Source organism: Pristis pectinata, chromosome 2 (genome assembly GCF_009764475.1).
Source record: "Pristis pectinata isolate sPriPec2 chromosome 2, sPriPec2.1.pri, whole genome shotgun sequence".
Classification (NCBI taxonomy): domain Eukaryota; kingdom Metazoa; phylum Chordata; class Chondrichthyes; order Rhinopristiformes; family Pristidae; genus Pristis; species Pristis pectinata.
In genome coordinates, this window is record NC_067406.1 from 129230163 (window position 1) to 129248136 (window position 17974).

The 17974-nt window shown below is 42.1% G+C and overlaps 1 protein-coding gene across 3 annotated transcripts in view; it reads left to right on the plus strand.

The window, feature by feature from the left end:
- Positions 1-17974, plus strand: part of LOC127586245 (limbin-like) — a 128950-nt gene that overhangs the window by 81524 nt on the left and 29452 nt on the right. For all 3 annotated transcript variants that reach the window (XM_052044051.1, XM_052044059.1, XM_052044068.1), the window contains exons 14-16: positions 18-487; positions 4479-4674; positions 8936-9064. In XM_052044051.1, coding sequence (XP_051900011.1) covers positions 18-487; positions 4479-4674; positions 8936-9064 — 795 coding nt within the window. The remainder of the gene's footprint in view (positions 1-17; positions 488-4478; positions 4675-8935; positions 9065-17974) is intronic.

A 17974-nucleotide genomic window follows, 5' to 3' on the forward strand; every position in this document is an offset into this window, starting at 1 on the left:
ATTCTTTGTATTGTTAGATTGGTGAGCATGAACGTCAAGAAAAGGAGCTGGCATCTCTTCTCAATACCTCTGGAGAAAGAACATACTGTCATAACAAATACCTCATGGACTGGCATGAACTATTAAAGAAACAAGCTGTAGAACTCGGAGAATTGGTGGAGAAATTGGATGAAGATGCATTAGATCAACTGGAAGTGCTCAGGGAGCAACTTACCAAAGACATCTCGCTGAGAATTAAAAAAATCCACACTGAGATTGCCCAGAAGTTGCTCAACTTTGGTGTTCCGAAGGACTACTTAAAACAAATGGCAGACAGCCAGGAGAAAGAAACAAATCTTCTGCACGAAAAGCAAATGAAACAAGAGGAAAATGAAAAGCATAAAGCTAACGAATCCCTGGAGAAAGTTAGGGAGGAATTATCCAATCAGCTTCAGTCAGAGATTGAAGAACAAAAATTCTTACGGCTTCAGAAACATTTGCTCTTGCAGTAAGTACGTTAAGATTTTATTAATTAATTCTTGGGATGTCATTAGCAAGATCTACATTTATCACTGTGGTTGCCTTTGGGAAGGTAGTGGCAAGTTGCTGCCTTGAACCTCATGTTGCCATTTCATTCAGCTACTTCCGCAATCAGAAGTTAAATGCAATGGTTTAAAAGTGTAATACAAATAAATAATTCCACAGGTTATATTTAGCAATTAAAACAACATTTTAATTAGTACAACTTTGTCAGTTTGATACATTTTTTTATAAGCTCAGTTGATTCCAGGTATAGGCTTAATTCAATGAAATTATCTTGACTTCTTATTTAGTGTGGTTTCTTCAGACTGCAATCATTCTTTTATTCTATGGCTATGTTCAGAATAAATTCTTAAGAACTGCAAATTTTACGTGTACATTGTCTTATCTGAACTTGTCTTAAGGTTGGTTGAGGTGCCATCCCTGTTTAAATCATACAACCAAATAAAGATCCTAGTCGCACATTGTTACATCAAACCCTGATGTTAGAAAGTTCCAACTAATGTCGCCTTTGCTGTCAAGTATTACTTTGCTCAAAGCAGCTAAACTGTGACAAAGTGACCTACAAAGGAGATCTGACTTATTGAAGTTCATAGTAATGAGATTTGAATATGGCTAAGTCTTCTGGAAATTCATGTGGCTATCCTGTATGGTAATGGTGGACTGGGCATGATAGGCATTCTTTTTCTATAGTTTTAGTTCTTGGGACATGAATGTTAGCAAGACCAGCATTTATTAGCCATCCACAGACACCTGAGAGAAGGTGGTGATGGAACTGCCTTCTTGAACCACAGTAATTCGAAAGATGAAGATACTCCCTCACCATTGGGAATATGGAATTAAGATAGTAATAATTCTCATAAAAGGTTATCAAAGAGAAGCATTAACTCTGTTTTTCTCTCCACATATGCTGCTTTATCTGCCGAATATTTATTTTTATATTCTTAATAAAAAGATTATACTCATTAAAAGAAATATGGGTTCTGACGGTAGTTGGACCATTTCATATTCCTTGGTTTCTAATGCAGATGAATGCATCGGAAATCAATGTGGAACTTTCCATCCCGTTCCTGCTAACCTTTATTATTGCAGAATTCCAGATAAGGGGTGTTGACTTAGATTTTCTTCTGAAATCCCGCCCCAACCCAGGCAGAATGGTAGTTGAAAGAGTGAGGAATATCAGTCAGTGAGGAACTTTGTTATATCCCTGCCCCTTTTCACCAGTCCCAGCACTGACTACCCTTTCCCTGCTTACCACCAACAAATACCATGAGGTCCTGAACTGCTAGTCCTTTGCAAACCCATCCACCCCTTTACTGACTTTTTCCAATTTCCTATATTTACAGCTAATACATATCTGTAAAGAACAACATGATAGATCAACACATTCTTAATCCAGATGTGCCCAGCCCTTGAACAACATAATTAAGTTATGTGCATGCAACAAAACAAGACCTGCCCATGAAAATGCTGTGATAATCTTTAACAAACAACAAAACCACACCTCCAGCTTTGCCATCTGTCAAGTTTTTCCAATACTTGACTACTAGTAATGAAATAAAAATCGAAAACATTTAAAAACTTAAATTTTGAAATAATTTTAAAATCACCCTAAAACACTTAAACAATTCTAATTAAGAAATAATACTGTAAACACAAATAATTTAAAAAGGCTTATTCTCACCAACTGAACAACTCCTAGAGATCACCCATTTTTGTCCCCCTTCCCCTCCTGGTTCCATCCACCTACTACCCACACATTTCACCCACCAGGTCATCTCCCACATCTGGTTCCATCTGCCCTTCACCTCTCTCCTAATGGTTCCCATTATCACCTTTCTAACTTATCAGATACCATCGTTAGCCTTTGTGTTCCCGCTCATCGCCATCCAGCAGCTGTCTCCACCATCACCTTCCCCTCTCCCCACCTGGTTCCTTCCGCCCCTTTTTTGTCTGTTTCCGCCTATCACTCACCTATGTTATGACTATTGAATGGTTCCCTGGTACAATAAGATGGACTCTTGACCTCACATGCTACCTCCTTATGACCTTGCACCTTATTGTCTACCTGCAACATTTTATTCTGTATTCTATTATTGTCTTACCTTGTATTATCTCAGTGCACTGTTGTAATGAATTGATCTGTACGAATGGTATGCAAGGCAGGTTTTTCACTATACCTTGGTACATGTGATAATAATAAACCAATTTACCAACTCCTTTACCCCCCCACAGATGCTGCTCAACCTGCTGAGTTCCTCCAGTTTGTTTTTTGCTCCTTGTTCTTACCTGCCTTTCTCACAACTGTGAAACTTCCATTCATTTGACTGTCCTCACTGATCGTACAGCAGGTTTAACCCGTTGAAGGACATATGAGCGGGTTCTCCAGTTTCCAAGAGAAATCACGTGAAGTCCAACAGCAAAGCATAGTGACAAATTTGCCAGCAGGAATCTGTCTGCAAGTTCAGGCCTTCTGGTTTCGGATAATCCCCAAATTTACTGGCAATTACATGGATAAATGCAGGGAGTTAGTTGCAGAAATGCTGTCAAAACACAGAAAATCCTGAGCTAATCTGTACTGAGCACTTCTACTGCTGCCATAGCTGATTTAATCAACTGCCTTACTGTGATAATAATAAGTTATATTGCAATGATATTTAAAGTCTTAAGAGTGCTCGAGATCAATATTTGGTCTTAAAACTGCGTCACTATTCGACTAAAGTATTCAATCAGTTCCTGGCATGGCTTGCAAATGACAGCATAGAGGAGGAGTAATTGTCTAAATTATGATAATAGCTGACATCTGTACCTCTCTGCTGCATCACCAAGATAAATAATTTAAGGTACATTTAACGGGACTGGGCACCTTTGAGTGCCAGTGCATTGAGCATTGCTTCATCCTACAACAATCATTGCTCATCTTCTACATCAGCTCGTCAAGCAGCATCTGTGGAGGCAAAGGGATGGTTTATGTTTCGGGTCGAGATGCTGCATCAGAGCCTGATGCAGGGTCTCCACCTGAGCTGTGAAGCATCCCTTTCCTGCCATGGATACAGCTTGATCTGCTAAGTTCTTCCACCAGTTTGTTTTTTCCTCCAAATTCTGGCATCTGCACTCTCTTACTGTACCTCAGTTCTACTTTTCCATTCTCTGCCCCCCCCCCCGCCCCGTCTTCTGAACATAATTACCAGAGGGCTTAGCTTTAAGATGAGAGGAGGAAAATTTAAAGGAAATTTATGAGGCACATTTTGTACACATTGAGTGTAGATGCCTGGAACGCGCTGCCGGGGGAGGTGGTAAAAGCAGATACAATAGCAACTTGGCATGGTAGTGTAGCGGCTAGGGTAACACTATTACAGCGCCAGCGACCCAGGTTCAATTCCGGCTGCTGTCTGTAAGGAGTTTGTACGTTCTCCCTGTGTCTGCGTGGGTTTTCTCCGGGTGTTCCGGTTTCCTCCCACTTTCCAAAGACGTATGGGTTAGGAAGTTGTGGGCATGCTATGTTGGCACCGGAAACGTGGCGACACTGTGGGCTGCCCCCAGAACACTCTACGCAAAAAGATGCATTTCACTGTGTGTTTCGATGTACATGTGACTAATAAATATATCTTATTATTAAACTTAAAAGAAGCACATAGATAGGCACATGAACAAGCAGGGAATAGAAGGATATGGATCATGTGCAGACATGAGATTAGTTTAGATTGGCATTATGGTTAGCACAGACATTATGGGCTGAAGGGCCTATTCCTGTGCTGTGCTGTTCTCCGTGTTCTATAAAATAATTGAAGTTTTGTTCCAATGTAGCAGAACAAAATTTATCATAAAAAGTTCTTGTAGCACAAATACAAGTCAAGCAGTCAATGGATCACTTTGACATCAGGTCCCCATTAAGTGCTCTGTCTTTAGAATTGTTTCATCTTCAGGTTCATCTGATGACTACTTTTTACATTTCAAAGGAACATGATGAAGACCGTCCTCGTATTATCAGAGGAGGAACTTCAGCAAATGATGCAGAGCTTTCTTGACGTTTTCTGTCAAATGGATAAAAGCCTGGCTCTCCCTAAGCTGCGTGAAAGATCCATCCTCCAAGCCCATATGACTGACCGGAGGAAAGCAAAGATGGAAAAGCTTGAGCTGAGGTGGAGAAAACAGGTGAGTGGAGGTAGAGAGGACAACCCACTGCCCTTTGGCATTCTGGAACTCATTGTAGATTGCGCGGGGCGCAGTAGTGCAGCAGTTAGTGCTGCTGCCTCAAAGCTCCAGGGACCTGGGTTCAATCCCAACCTCGGGTGCTGGCTGTGTGGAGTTTGCATGTTCTCCATGTCAAAGTCAAATTGAGTTTTTTGTCATATGCACAAGTACATGTATGCACAGGTGCAATGGAAAACTTATTTGCAGCAGCATCACAGGCACATAGCATCAGATAAGCAGCATTCGCAAGAAAAACATATATTAAACATAAATTATGCACAATTTTTACAACAAAGAACTTAATTATAAAAAAAACAAAGTTAATTTTAGTGCAAATTGATCAAAGTGGTCATAGTGTGCTAAACTGTGGTGATTACAGTTTTACAGGTTGGTTCAAGAACCGAATGGTTGAAGGGAAGTAGCTGTTTTTGAACCTGGTGGTGTGGGACTTCAGGCTTCTGTACCTCTTGCCCGATGGTAGCTGTGAAAAGGTGGCATGGCCGGGATGGTGGGGATCTTTGATTCTAGATGTTGTCTTCTTGAGGCAGCACCTCCCATATGGTGAGGAGGGATGTGCCCGTGATGCATTGGGCAGAGTCCATTACTCTCTGCAGCTTTTTATGTTCCTGTGCACTCAAATTACTGTACCTAACCACGATGCAGCCAGTCAGGATGCTTTCAACAGTACACCTGTAGAAGTTTGTTAGAGTGTACGGTGCAAGCCGAACCTCCTTAACCTCTTAAGAAAGTAACGACACTGACAGGCTTACTTTCTTAATGTGAATGTGGAGAACCAAGGGACTGCAAATGCTGGGATCTGGAGCAAAAAAACAATCTGCTGGAAGAACTCAGTGGGTTGAGCAGCATCTGTAGGAGGAAAGGAATTGTCAACACTTTGGGTCGGAACGCTGCACTCTTGATGCGGGATCTCGACCTGAAACATCGATAATTCCTTTCCAACTACAGATGCTGCTCGACCCACTGAGTTCCTCCAGCAGATTGTTTGTTGCTCCTTGTGAATGTGCAGGGTTTCTGCCACATCTCAAGGATAGGCTGCTAAATTAATTGCAGGTAATGGCAAAAGATCAAAGGGGAATTGACAGGTGTGTGGGAGAAAATTAAGTTGCAATTCTGCAGGTATTAAGTGGTAACCTTGGTGTATATGGTAGTACAGTGGTTGATTTACTGGACTAATAGTACAGAGGCCTGGACTAACAAACCAGAGATCTGAATCAAATCCCGCCTTACAGCTCTAGAATTTAACTTCAGCAAATAACTGGGAATTTTAAAAAAAGTTCATCTCAGTAACAATGACCATAAACCACTGGATTGTTATCAGAACCCAGCTGGTCCACTAACATCACATGGGGAGGATACCTGCCAGCCTCACCCAGTCAGGCTTGTGTGTGATTCCAAGCCCACAGCAATGCGGTTGACCCTTAAAATGTTTCCTGAACTGGACTGCAAGCCATTCTAATTCAGGAGCACTTAGAGATGGGAATTAAACTCTGGGCTTCCAGCAATGCCAGAAAAATGAATAAATTAGCATTTTGCGACCAACAGCAGAGGAAAACTTCATCGACATTACAAATTGATTCAACTTTCAAATGACATTTATGACCCAATTTCAATCTTGGGAATTTCCAGCAACTCTACTGGTCCTCTGCATGTTTGAGCTCTCTTTGGCTAATTACATTCAATAGGCTAAGTTGGTAAAGTGGTTTATTATTGTCATGTGTACTGAGGTTTGTTTTGCATGCCATCCATACAGATCATTTCATTACAACAGTACATTGAGGTAATACAAGGGAAAAGCAATAACAGAATGCAGAATAAAGTGTTACAGTTACAGAGAAAGTGCAGTGCAGGGTCAAAACGAGGTAGATTGTGAGGTCAAGAGTCTATGTTATTGTACTAGGGGACTGTTCAATAGTCTTATAACAGTGGGATAAAAGCTGTCCTTAAACTAAACTTTCTATTATAATGGCAGCAATCAAATGAAATATCATAGAAACATTGTGTTTGATTTTTGGACACAATTCTGAGGAAGTTTTGAATTTGGAGCTGTATGTATCTCTAACATCCAATATGACTTATGGTATTCTGGTTACCCCATTACAGAAAGGATGTAGAGGCTTTAGAAAGGGTACAGAAGAGGTTTACCAGGATGCTGCTTGGATCAGAGGGTATGAGCTATAAGGAGAGGTTGGACAAACTTGGGTTTTCTCTGGAACGTGGGAAGTTGAGGGAAGTTTATAAAATAATGAGATGCATAGATAGAGCAGACAGCCAGAATCCTTTTTCCAAAGTAGAAATGTCAAATACTAGAGGATATGCAATTAGGTGAGAGGTGGAAAGTTTCATGGAGATGTGTGGGGCAAGTTTTTTACACAAAGTGCTAGGTACCTAGAATGGGCTGCCAGGGTAGTGGTGGAAGCAGATATGATAGTGGCATTTAAGAGGCTTTTAGATAGACACACAAATAAGCAGGGAATGGAGGGATATGGATTATGTGCAAGAGATTTAGTTTAATTCAGCTTTGTGTTTGGCGCAGATATTGTGGGCCAAAGGGTCTGTTCCTGAGCTGCACTGTTTTATGTTCTATAAATCCCCTGTTTGTTGAAGGAAATGTCCTGAATGGCAAGCATTTCCTTAATTTTGCCACATTTGTACACTTAGTTTGCATATAGCTATGCCAGTCTTAACCCAAAGAGTCAGGACATCAACAAGAAGTAGCGGCTGCTCTCAAGGCCGCAAGTGGATTGTCTGCAGCATTTTACATGCACCTGGGACCTTGGGAAGGGCATCACAATTGGTGGGAAGTCAAGGATGCAGAGCAAGGAGGTCCAAGGTTTCGTTGTGGGGCTCAGTGGAGCACAAAGTAAGTCGCCAAAAGTATTTCATACAAGGGTACCTACCTTGTACACTTCTCTGATTCCGAAATCTGAAATATTTAGTGTGGTGGAGGAAACAGCATTGCTCCAAGATCACTCAGGCCCCACTGGCCCCGATCTACTTATTTCTTTTACAGGCAGTTCAGTCAGGGCAGAAACCGAGCAGCAAGGTTACCATTCTAACTGCATCTCCTATCACCAAACTCCCTCAGCCCAATACCAAACCAAACGCCGTCATACATCTTCCAGATTCTGTTGGACAACAAGAGTTAAATCAGTCTCGTGTGTTCTTTCCCTGAAAATTAGACTTCTTTTCATGTTGCCTCCTTTTCCATGTAGATTGGCACGCTAGTCATACAAAATTTCATCATCTCGTTATGACTAAGCTCCTAACAAAACATGTGGCTTTTAATCAGTCAGTAAATGTATTTTTAATCCTGTTTACCTAAATAGACAGGTCAGAAAAATAAACCTGCAGTGCAATTGGAAATATTACCACATCTCCCACTTAAAATAATGGCACTCATGAACATCTCACTGCAGCATAACATTGCTGCAACTCCCACTGAATGGATGCCGCGGACAAGATGTTCTCTGTAATTGAAAGAATCAATACCGTCCTTATTGCTGTGTAGAAATCTAAGTTCAGATACTCTGTATTTCATCTGTCTGCAGAAATTTTAATTTAGCTGAGGAAAGGCACACCCTGCTTATAGCAGCATCAAAACACAACATGTGGAAAAAACTAACATTAAAGCTTCCTGAATGGAAACCTATCTTTCCTTGTGGATTTGAACAGATATTCCAATCCTTTTCCATCTTTAAACATCTGGGATTGAGTAACTATTAATCCCTTTTACAGATTGCCATGATATATGTTCAAACATTCAGATAGGCACTACTCACTTAAGGCCTACATCACTAAAGCTCTGGATAAGCTTAAAAAAAATTGAAATAACCGGCCAGAATTTTGGGGGCTATAGTGAGAGGAAGGGAAGTGGAACTGGTTGGATTGTTCTTACAGACTTGATGACTCAAATAGTCTCCTTCCATGATATAACCATTCTGTGGTACATCTAGAAGGAGGATCAAAGGTGTCTCCCTCCTCTTCCTCTTCAGTGTTCATTACTAATTACACTCCTCTAATCCTCTGCTAATTAAAAAAATAAGAGATCTGTTGTGACCTTGAGAAGTTTTCAGGGTGAGCAGCAGATGAGATGTTCTCCCATGCAAGTTTTCTGTGTGTATTGTACAGCTTTGGATTTGGTAGTTTGTGGTTCTTGGAAAAAAACAGCTACTTCTTTGATAGATTATGTCTCTCCTTGTAGGACAAACTAAAAGCCAAGGAACAAGGACATGGTGATCAGGTGAAAGTGGTGGTGCTACAGGAGCGTATAAGACGCAAAATTAAATTGTATGATGGTGAAGCAGAAAGAGCTGCCGAAGAAGTCAATAAGGTAAGGCATCCAAAAGATAGGTTCCAGTAATGTAAAGAAAACATGGAAACAACCTGCCAGGCATGGGGTAGAACTAGCAGCCTCTGCCCATTTTGGTCACACATGGTCTTGGTGGGACATAATTCAATGTTTAGTGTGCAGAATATGAAATGTTGCTGCCCTGATTCAAGTCTCTCAGATCTTGGCAATTGTTTATCTTCAGAACCTAAGGTGAATAATACAACATAATCCCCAAACTCAATTCTTATTATGTACTAAATAACCTAGTTTTATTTTGTAACTTTAATCCATTATTCTAAACATATTGGTGGAAACCATTATATTAGTTTTGCCTCGAAATTTGTCCTCAATCAGAAGTGTTAAACTGCTATAAAGTTGCATCAGTGCATCGTACTCCAACTTCAATGGAATGAGTTTCAGAGGCAATGCAAGGCTGATGCAACTATATTGCATGTTTAGTGCCATTGTCTGGGGATGAATTGCCAGGTAATTTTCAATACCTTCTTCCTTCCATGCGCAATTTAAAAATTTCTTCCCTGAGTAGAAAGGGAGAAGGCCATTTGACCACTTGAGCCTGCTTCACCATTCCATTAGATCACTAGTGATCTGTATCTCAACTCCATCTACCTGTGATGGTACCACTTGTATACGGTAACCAACCAATACTTGTGCTGAAAATTTTATTTGGCTCAATAGCAATTTCATCCTCCTTTTAACATAGAGAAAGGCTATTTTGGCCCATCAAATCCCTGCTGGTTTCTAGAGCAATTGCATTGCTCCACTAAATTTCCCTGTAACCTATTCTTCCCACATTCATATCAATGTCCTGTAGATTCTACCACTCGCCTACACACTAGGGGCAATTTACAGGGCCCAGTTAACTTACCAACCCACTTTGGGATGTGGGAAGAGACTGGAGTACCCAGAGGAAACCTGTGCTGTTACAGGGGGGATGTGCAAACTCCACACATGCAGCACCAGAGATCAGGATTGAACCTGGGTCACTGGGACTCTGAGACAGCAGATCTACTAACTGCACCACTGTACCATTGTCTTTGGGGAGAGAGTATCAGACTTATACTGCTCTTTGTGTGAAGGAGTGCTTCCTGAACATCATTCCAATATGGATCGATCGATCGATCAATCATCTCAGATCGAGTCCACAGCATTCTTAAGGGAGACGGTGAGCAGCCAGAAGTCGTGATCCACATTGGTACCAATGACATAGGCTAGATGGGTGACGAGGTCCTGCAAAGTAAGTTCAGGGAGTTAGGTGCTAAGTTAAAAGACAGGAACTCCAGGGTGGTGATCTCAGGATTGCTACCCATGCCACGTGCTAGTGAGGCAAGAAATAGGAAGATAGTGTAGTTTAACATGTGGCTAAGGAGATGGTGCAGGAGGAAGGGCTTCAGATTTTTGGATCATTGGGCTCTCTTCCAGGGTAGGTGGGACCTGTGCAAGTGGGACAGTTTGCACCTGAACTGGAGGGGGACCAATATCCTTGTGGGAGGGTTTGCTAGTGCTGCTGGGGTGGGGGGTGGGGGGAGGTTTAAACTGGAGTTGCAGGGGGGTGGGAACCAGAGTGACAGGGCAGCAAGTGGAGTGGCTGTGGGGAAAGTAGATGTTAAGCCTACAAGCAAAGACAGAAATCTGGTTGATGAGCATGGTGGGACTAATGTTCTGAGATGTCTCTATTTCAATGCAAGGAGTATTGTAGGTAAGGTGGATGAACTTAGAGCATGGATCAGCATGTGGAATTATGATGTTGTAGCTGTAGTGAGACTTGGTTGCAGGAGGGACAGGACTGGCAGCTCAGTGTTCCGGGATTCTGATATTTTAGACATGATAGACAGGGAGGTGTTAAAGGGGGAGGGGTGGCATTACTCATCAGGGAAAATGGCATGGCAGTGCTCAGAGAGGACGTACTGGAGGGCTCGTCTACTGAGGCAATATGGGTGGAACTGAGGAATAAGAAAGAGATGACCATGTTAATGGGACTATATTATAGACCTCCCAATAGTCAGCGGGATTTAGAGGAACAAATTTGTGGAGAGATAGCAGACAGTTGCGAGAAAAATAATGTGGTGATAGTAGGTGATTTTAACTTTCCACATATTGACTGGGACTTTCATACTGTAAAGGGATTGGATGGGATAGAGTTTGTCAAATGCGTTCAGGAAAGTTTCCTTAATTAATTTGTAGAGGTCCCAACTAGAGAGAGTGTGATATTGGCTCTCCTCTTAGGGAACAAGACAGGGCAGATGACAGAAGTGTGTGTAGGGGAACACTTTGGATTGAGTGATCATAATTCCAATAGTTTCAAGATAAAAAGCCAAAACTACCAGAATGCTATAAGCCCTACCATCCAAAGAAATCTCTCAACATTAGCCATCCAAGCCTAGCTTCAGAGATATAATAGTATGATTGAATATTAATTGACCCCCCCCAAATGGTTGGTTATTTGTTTTTGTCAAGTCCAGTTACAAAATATAAGAACAATAAAATATATGGGCAAGCTGATATTAACCTGAGCACTGATTTGACAAAAATAAAGATCAGTCTGCATTGCAAAACTCTCTTTTCTAACATCTGTGAATGTGTCAAAATTGGGAGTGGTGTACCACAGTCTAGAGGAGAACAGCCTGGACATAGTTGTATCCTCACAGCCAACATCCTAGAATCCTCATTTAGCATGTCTTTTCCCACCATCAAGATGACAACATAGTAGTAACATTCAGGAAGTAATGGCTTTGGGAGTAAGTCTAGACTCTATATCAAGATATCATATCAAACATAGGCAAAGAAATTCCCAATTAACACTCTTCCTCAGCTAATGCCTCAGTACTCCTCCATATTGCTCACCAGTTAGAGAAAGTACTGAGAGTGGTAAGGATTAACTAACTGGCCCAGCACTAGTTGCTCTGCACCAGCAAATCCATTGTGATCCTGTGGATCATTTTTGAAATAGTTAATCATGTCTTGTTCAAGAGCTAGCTACCTCCTGAAGCACATCACAAAGCAAAGAATAAAAGTGACACGCCAAAGTTCAGAAATATTTCTAGCTCCACTTTCTGTGATGGTGTGATTATTAATTTTAAATCCCTCAGCCCTGAAATTGCACCACGGGTGATCTGATACAAACACTTCAGATTGGCCATCTGCAATTACACTCCTGCTGTTTCACTAGAGGTTTAGCCTATTTATTTCAAAATTCATTGATGTACTGATAGCTCAGGGCATAATTATAGAGCCATTATTTTGTTAAACATCATCGGAAATGGTGGAAATATTCTGTCTCATCTAACGTAGGATTACTCCAGAAATGTTAGTGTTACGGAAGCACAAGCTGTTGTACACTTCCACCAATCTCTAGCTTCCTTACAGATATCCACTTATTACAGTTTTACTTTTCACATTAAATGCTGATAAGCTGTTTAATAATTAGTAGCTCTTTGACTGTGTAAATCCCAGGTAAAATGAGATAAACTACCACACAGGTAGGGCCCACTATCATATCATTCACCTGTTTAAAAACTCCACCTGATCACCAACAAATTACTCACCCTTGTACGAGGTTAATGGGTTCTATAGGTTGAGTCAAGTAATCTGTTATATATTTGAAAAACAGCAATACAGAGAAATTGTTCCATCACTGAGAGATTTATAAACTTGTATCCCATGTAGGAATAGTAGGTTTGCCAGTCACATTATTGTAGATTTATGTCAGTGCAGAGCTATCAGAAATACAACATGGGATACTTTAATGCTGAGGGTCATTTTGGACATCCTCTATTGCTAAATTATACTGAGACTATTCAGATTGAGAAATGTTGTTTGTCAGATTGCTGCAATCCTTAGATACCAGATATCTGTGGAGAAAAGATAAACTGTAACATGTAACATGTAACATGTAGCCATCAAGCATATTCAGACCGGTTAATAATTAAGGAAGAAAGACACTGCTCTGTTAAGATTCTCACAGCGTCCTTAATAGTTTCCCAACTGATGACTTTTCTTTGAAGCAGAGTTATGTATGTAATGTGGGCAAATGTGGGCCCATTTACTCTGCAAGATCTCACCACAGCAAATGAACAAGTAACCATTTAACTATTTCTTTGTCTTTGTTCATATGATATTGATGTCGCTGGCGATATCACCTCTATTGTCCATCCCTAATTAAAAACAGAAAATAGGAGCAGAAGTAGGCCATTTGGCTGCCTGAGTTTACTCCATCATTCAATACAATCATGGCTGATTCTTTACCTCTATACATTATACCTGCACTCTCCCCATACACCTCAATGCCTTTAGTATTGATAAGTATATCTACTTCTTAACTGTATTCATTGACTTGGCCCCCAGCACCTTCTGTGGTAGAGAATCCCACAGGTTCGCCATCCTTTGGATGAAGGTATTTCTCCTCATCCCAGTCTTAAATGTCTTATCCCATATCCTGAGACTGACCCTCGTTCAAGAAAGGTGTAACGTCCTCCCCACCCAACTCCTGCCCCATCTGCCTTAAACCCTTCTGCATCTAATAACCTGCTATCTTTCATTATAAGAGAGAGGGAGTGGGTATTGTGCAATCTGTTCAGGTGGTGAGGCTGTCATGATTGAATAGCTGGCAGTGTTTGCATGCTGTAAGATGGGTATGAGCCTTGTAGCTGTGCTAGATGTTTGAAGGAACATATGAATTTTAGACACCTGTCCTGATCAGTAGACATAGTTGGTTGGTGAATTATAGAAGTGTAGGAATTACGGAATTATGGAACTACGGGCAGGCACGGCAGTGTAGCGGTTAGTGTAACGTTATTACAGTGCCAGTGACCCGGGTTCAATTCCAGCCGCAGTCAGTAAGAAGTTCGTACGTTCTCCCCGTGTCTGTGTGGGTTTCCTCCGGGTGCTCCGGTTTCCTCCCGCATTCCAAAGACATACAGGTTAGGAAGTTGTGGCGACACTTGTGGGCTGTTCCCAGAACACTCTACGCAAAAGGTGCATTTCACTGTGTGTTTCAATGTACATGTGACTAATAAAGATATCTTACGTGTGGTGAAATGAGCACTAGTTATGCATTTGAAGGTGCATTGAGCACTCGGATGAGGTCACTGAATTTCTTCTGATGTCGCATTGTTCATTGATTGATTGCATTGATTCTCAGGGCCTGATTCCTGAATCGGATATCTGCTGCTCCCATTTCCTTAAAGAACACTTGCCTCCTGTCCCCTGTGGACATAGACCAAGTCGGAGATTTTGCAGCTTTTCCACCAAGGTCTCTGGGAACCCTGGAGCTTACCCTGCCAATCTCCAGTGTTTCCAAGATTAGGTTCACTTTCTGAATGCTCTGCTCCAACAACAGTACATCTCCCCTTTAAGAACTGTGGGCTAGATTTAAATGCAGCTCGTTAGTCTTGATGTTTGCTCCCTGCTGATGTAACCGGCCCAACCAACAGTGTAGTGAGCGCAGACTGGATGTCGAATCCACTCAAATGAACAGGCAGCACAAAGCTGGCGGTTTGCCTGCAGTGCAATCAATTGAAGAAAATCTCCCCTATTCTGTTGACTGAATGCAGTTAATGGTAATGGGGATGTAAAATTGTTAAAGTCTGAGAAGAGTGAACAGTTCAAAGATTTTAGGAGATTTCTTCCCTGTACTTTGTAAACTCATAGGCCTTTTAGTAAATAGCAAGAAACTATCTAACCTTGCTGTTACTTGTGCAATTTACCCATTTGGTAACACAGTGTGGCATGTCCACTGTTGTGTGAATTGGAAGTGTCTTTAAACCTCTCAGGGGCCTTTGTTTCAAATCATCCACATTGTTCTTGCTTCTCCTGGTGATTTCGCTTTCATGCTACTGCTAATAGCAGAGTGGATTTTGCAATATGCCCTTTGTGTCTGATAGATTTTGTTGTGTTCTGTTGAACATGTTTGAAAAGCCATCCCTCTCTGCAAAGATCAAGACTGCTTTTTCAGATGCCTCTGCTGCTTCCTTCCCTGGCATTAAACCGTTGCACCTATTAGCCCAAACTCATCCCTGTTCCTTGTCTTCACACCTTTCCATTTATTCCCTCCTGGCTCATCTTACCCACAAGGTCTCCCTCCTAATTCCTCAGTCTTATTCCCAACCCACCATCACTTCCTGGGCTCCATGTTGGCTGATATGGTTAAGAAATCTTCCCTCTCACCCCCTCCCACCATCCCTTTTAAATGGGTCGTCATTGCTCCCTTATCAGAACAAAACCATGGTTGATTCTTCTGTCCTTGCACAGTTCTTCCTTCCTCCACCTGAAAACTCTCTTTATCCAACATCTTCAAATGTGATGCATGCCAGCTCGGTCCCCATCTTCCACACAATTAGTGCCTCGAAATTGGATTTGGTTTTTTTGATGTGCTAAAATATCAGTTAGACTATTGTTTATTGACTACAGCTTTGCCTTCAATACAATAATCCCAAGCAAACTTGTAACCAGACTCCGAGACCTGGGACATAACACCTCCCTCTGTAAGTGGATCCTTGACTTTCTAACCAACAGACTGCAATCAGTGAGGATAGGCAGCAATACCTCCAGCACGATTATTCTCAACACTGGTTCCTCACAAGGCTGCATCCTCAGCCCTCTACTCTACCCCCTGTATACTCATGAATTTGTGGCCACATTCTGCTCTAACTCCATCTACGTTTGCAGATGATACCACCGTTGTAGGCAGTATCTCAAACAGCGATGAGCCAGAGTACAGGAAGGAGATAGAGAGCTTAATGGAATGGTGTCATGACAACAACCTTTCCCTCAATGTCAGCAAAATAAAAGAGCTGATCATTGACTTCAGGAAAGGGGGCGGTGTACATGCACCTGTCTACATCAACGGTGCTGAGGTCGAGAGGGTTGAAGGTTTCAAGTTCCTAGGAGTGAACATCACCAACAGCCTGTCCTGGTCAAATCACGTATATGTCACGGCCAAGGAAGCTCTCCAGCGCCTCTACTTCCTCAGGAGGCTGAAGAAATTCGGTTTGTCCTCTTTGTCTCTCACCAACTTTTACCGATGCACCATAGAAAGCATCCTATCTGGATGTATCACGGCTTGGTACGGAAACTGCCCTGCCCAGGACCGCAAGAAATTGCAGAGAGTTGTGGACACAGTCCAGCGCATCACGGACACCAGCCTCCTCTCCCTGGACTCTGTCTTTACCTCTCACTGTCTTGGTGTAGCAGCCAGCATAATCAAAGACCCCACCCACCCAGATCATTCTCTCTTCTCGCCTTTTCCGTTGGTAGAAGATACAGGAACCTGAGGGCATGTACCACCAGACTTGACAGTTTCTACCCCACTTATACAATGAGATGGACTCTGACCTCATGATCTACCTTGTTGTGACTTTGCACCTTATTGCACTGCACTTTCTCTGTAGCTGTGACACTTTACTCTGTACTGTTATTGTTTTACCTGTACTACATCAATGTACTCTGTACTATCTCAATCCACTCTGTGCTAACCCAATGTAACTACACTGTGTAATGAATTGATCTGTATGATTGGTATGCAAGACAAGTTTTTTACTATACCTCAGTACAAGTGACAATAATAAACCAATACCAATACCAAAGCATTTCCAGGTAAGTTAGCACTGGTGACAAATCGAATCCTTCTCAAAACATTACAAAATTGGTCAAAGGCAGGTCTGAAATAGTGTTAACAACCAGAAAGGTACACAGAATCTGGACCTGCATCGTTCCAGGGGGTGACCAGACTTAATTCAGCACACAGGCAGCAGCAATGCACATTACAGCTGCTTTGGAGGAGAGGCTACAAGGCAAGGTTCAATGAGAGGGACTTAGAAGTCCTGGATAATGAGATTTATGCCAGGAGGGAGACCCTGCAGGTCAAGGTCGCCCAGAGATCTGGCAGGGCCACCATCAGTCGAACCTGACAGGACGTAGCTTGAGTCATCTCTCCCAGGTGTGAGAATCGCTACAGTTTAGGGCTGTGTCAAAGAAATTTCATAACCTCACGAGGTTGGTCAAGGTGAGCTACCAACTGGTAGAAATACTGCTCTCTCGCTCAGCATCACTTGTCCAGATAAGCTCAACACACACTGAATACAGTGAATACAATGCTTGAGTGACTTCTCCACAGTGGAGAACAGAGAGTTGGGAGACATGGTAGAGACCTGCTGTGGCCACATGGAATGATCTGGTGGTGAGAAAGTTTAATAGGACATTGACCTCCACTGAGAAAGCAGTCCAGACACAAAAGCATAGACCAGGGGCTTGCCACATTATTTTGCATGTCTCAGTGAAAACAGCTTTGGAAAACCTGAGCCTGCAAATAATTTCTTCATCAGGAAGGTCCAGATAGGATGTGGTGTCTCTGAAGACTCTCTGGGTGTAGGCTTTCCAGCGATGGGCATGTCTTTGCCTCCCAGCCTGAGGTTCCCGACCTATCCTCAGTGACCACCATGGCCATAATGATGTCCAACAATTGAGTACTGCCAGCACTGTCATTTAATGAGGAACCCATGGATTAAGAATCTCATCAGTTCAATGCTGGAGAAAGCACTCAGATAGTTTAAGCACACTCTGGACTTTGGAATGTGCCTGCTGTCATTTTTGAAGCCATCCACCCAGGTCTTCTGATATCAGAAGAGTTTCTCTTTAAGGGGGAAAACAAAAACCTAATTCAATGTGCACCTGGTACTAGTGAGACCTTTCAGTGCCAGTCATTGTAAATGCAGGTCTGGCACTGGGAAAATGTCTGACGTGAATACTCAGTCCACTTTGGCAATTGACACAAATTCACCCAGAGGAAAAGTTCTAGCACAATTTACTCTGAGTAAAATTGAGATTGGAGCCGTTTCTTGGTTTTCACATTTGAAACTTTGTAATCTCTTCTTTAGTCTGTTCACTGTGGTAAAC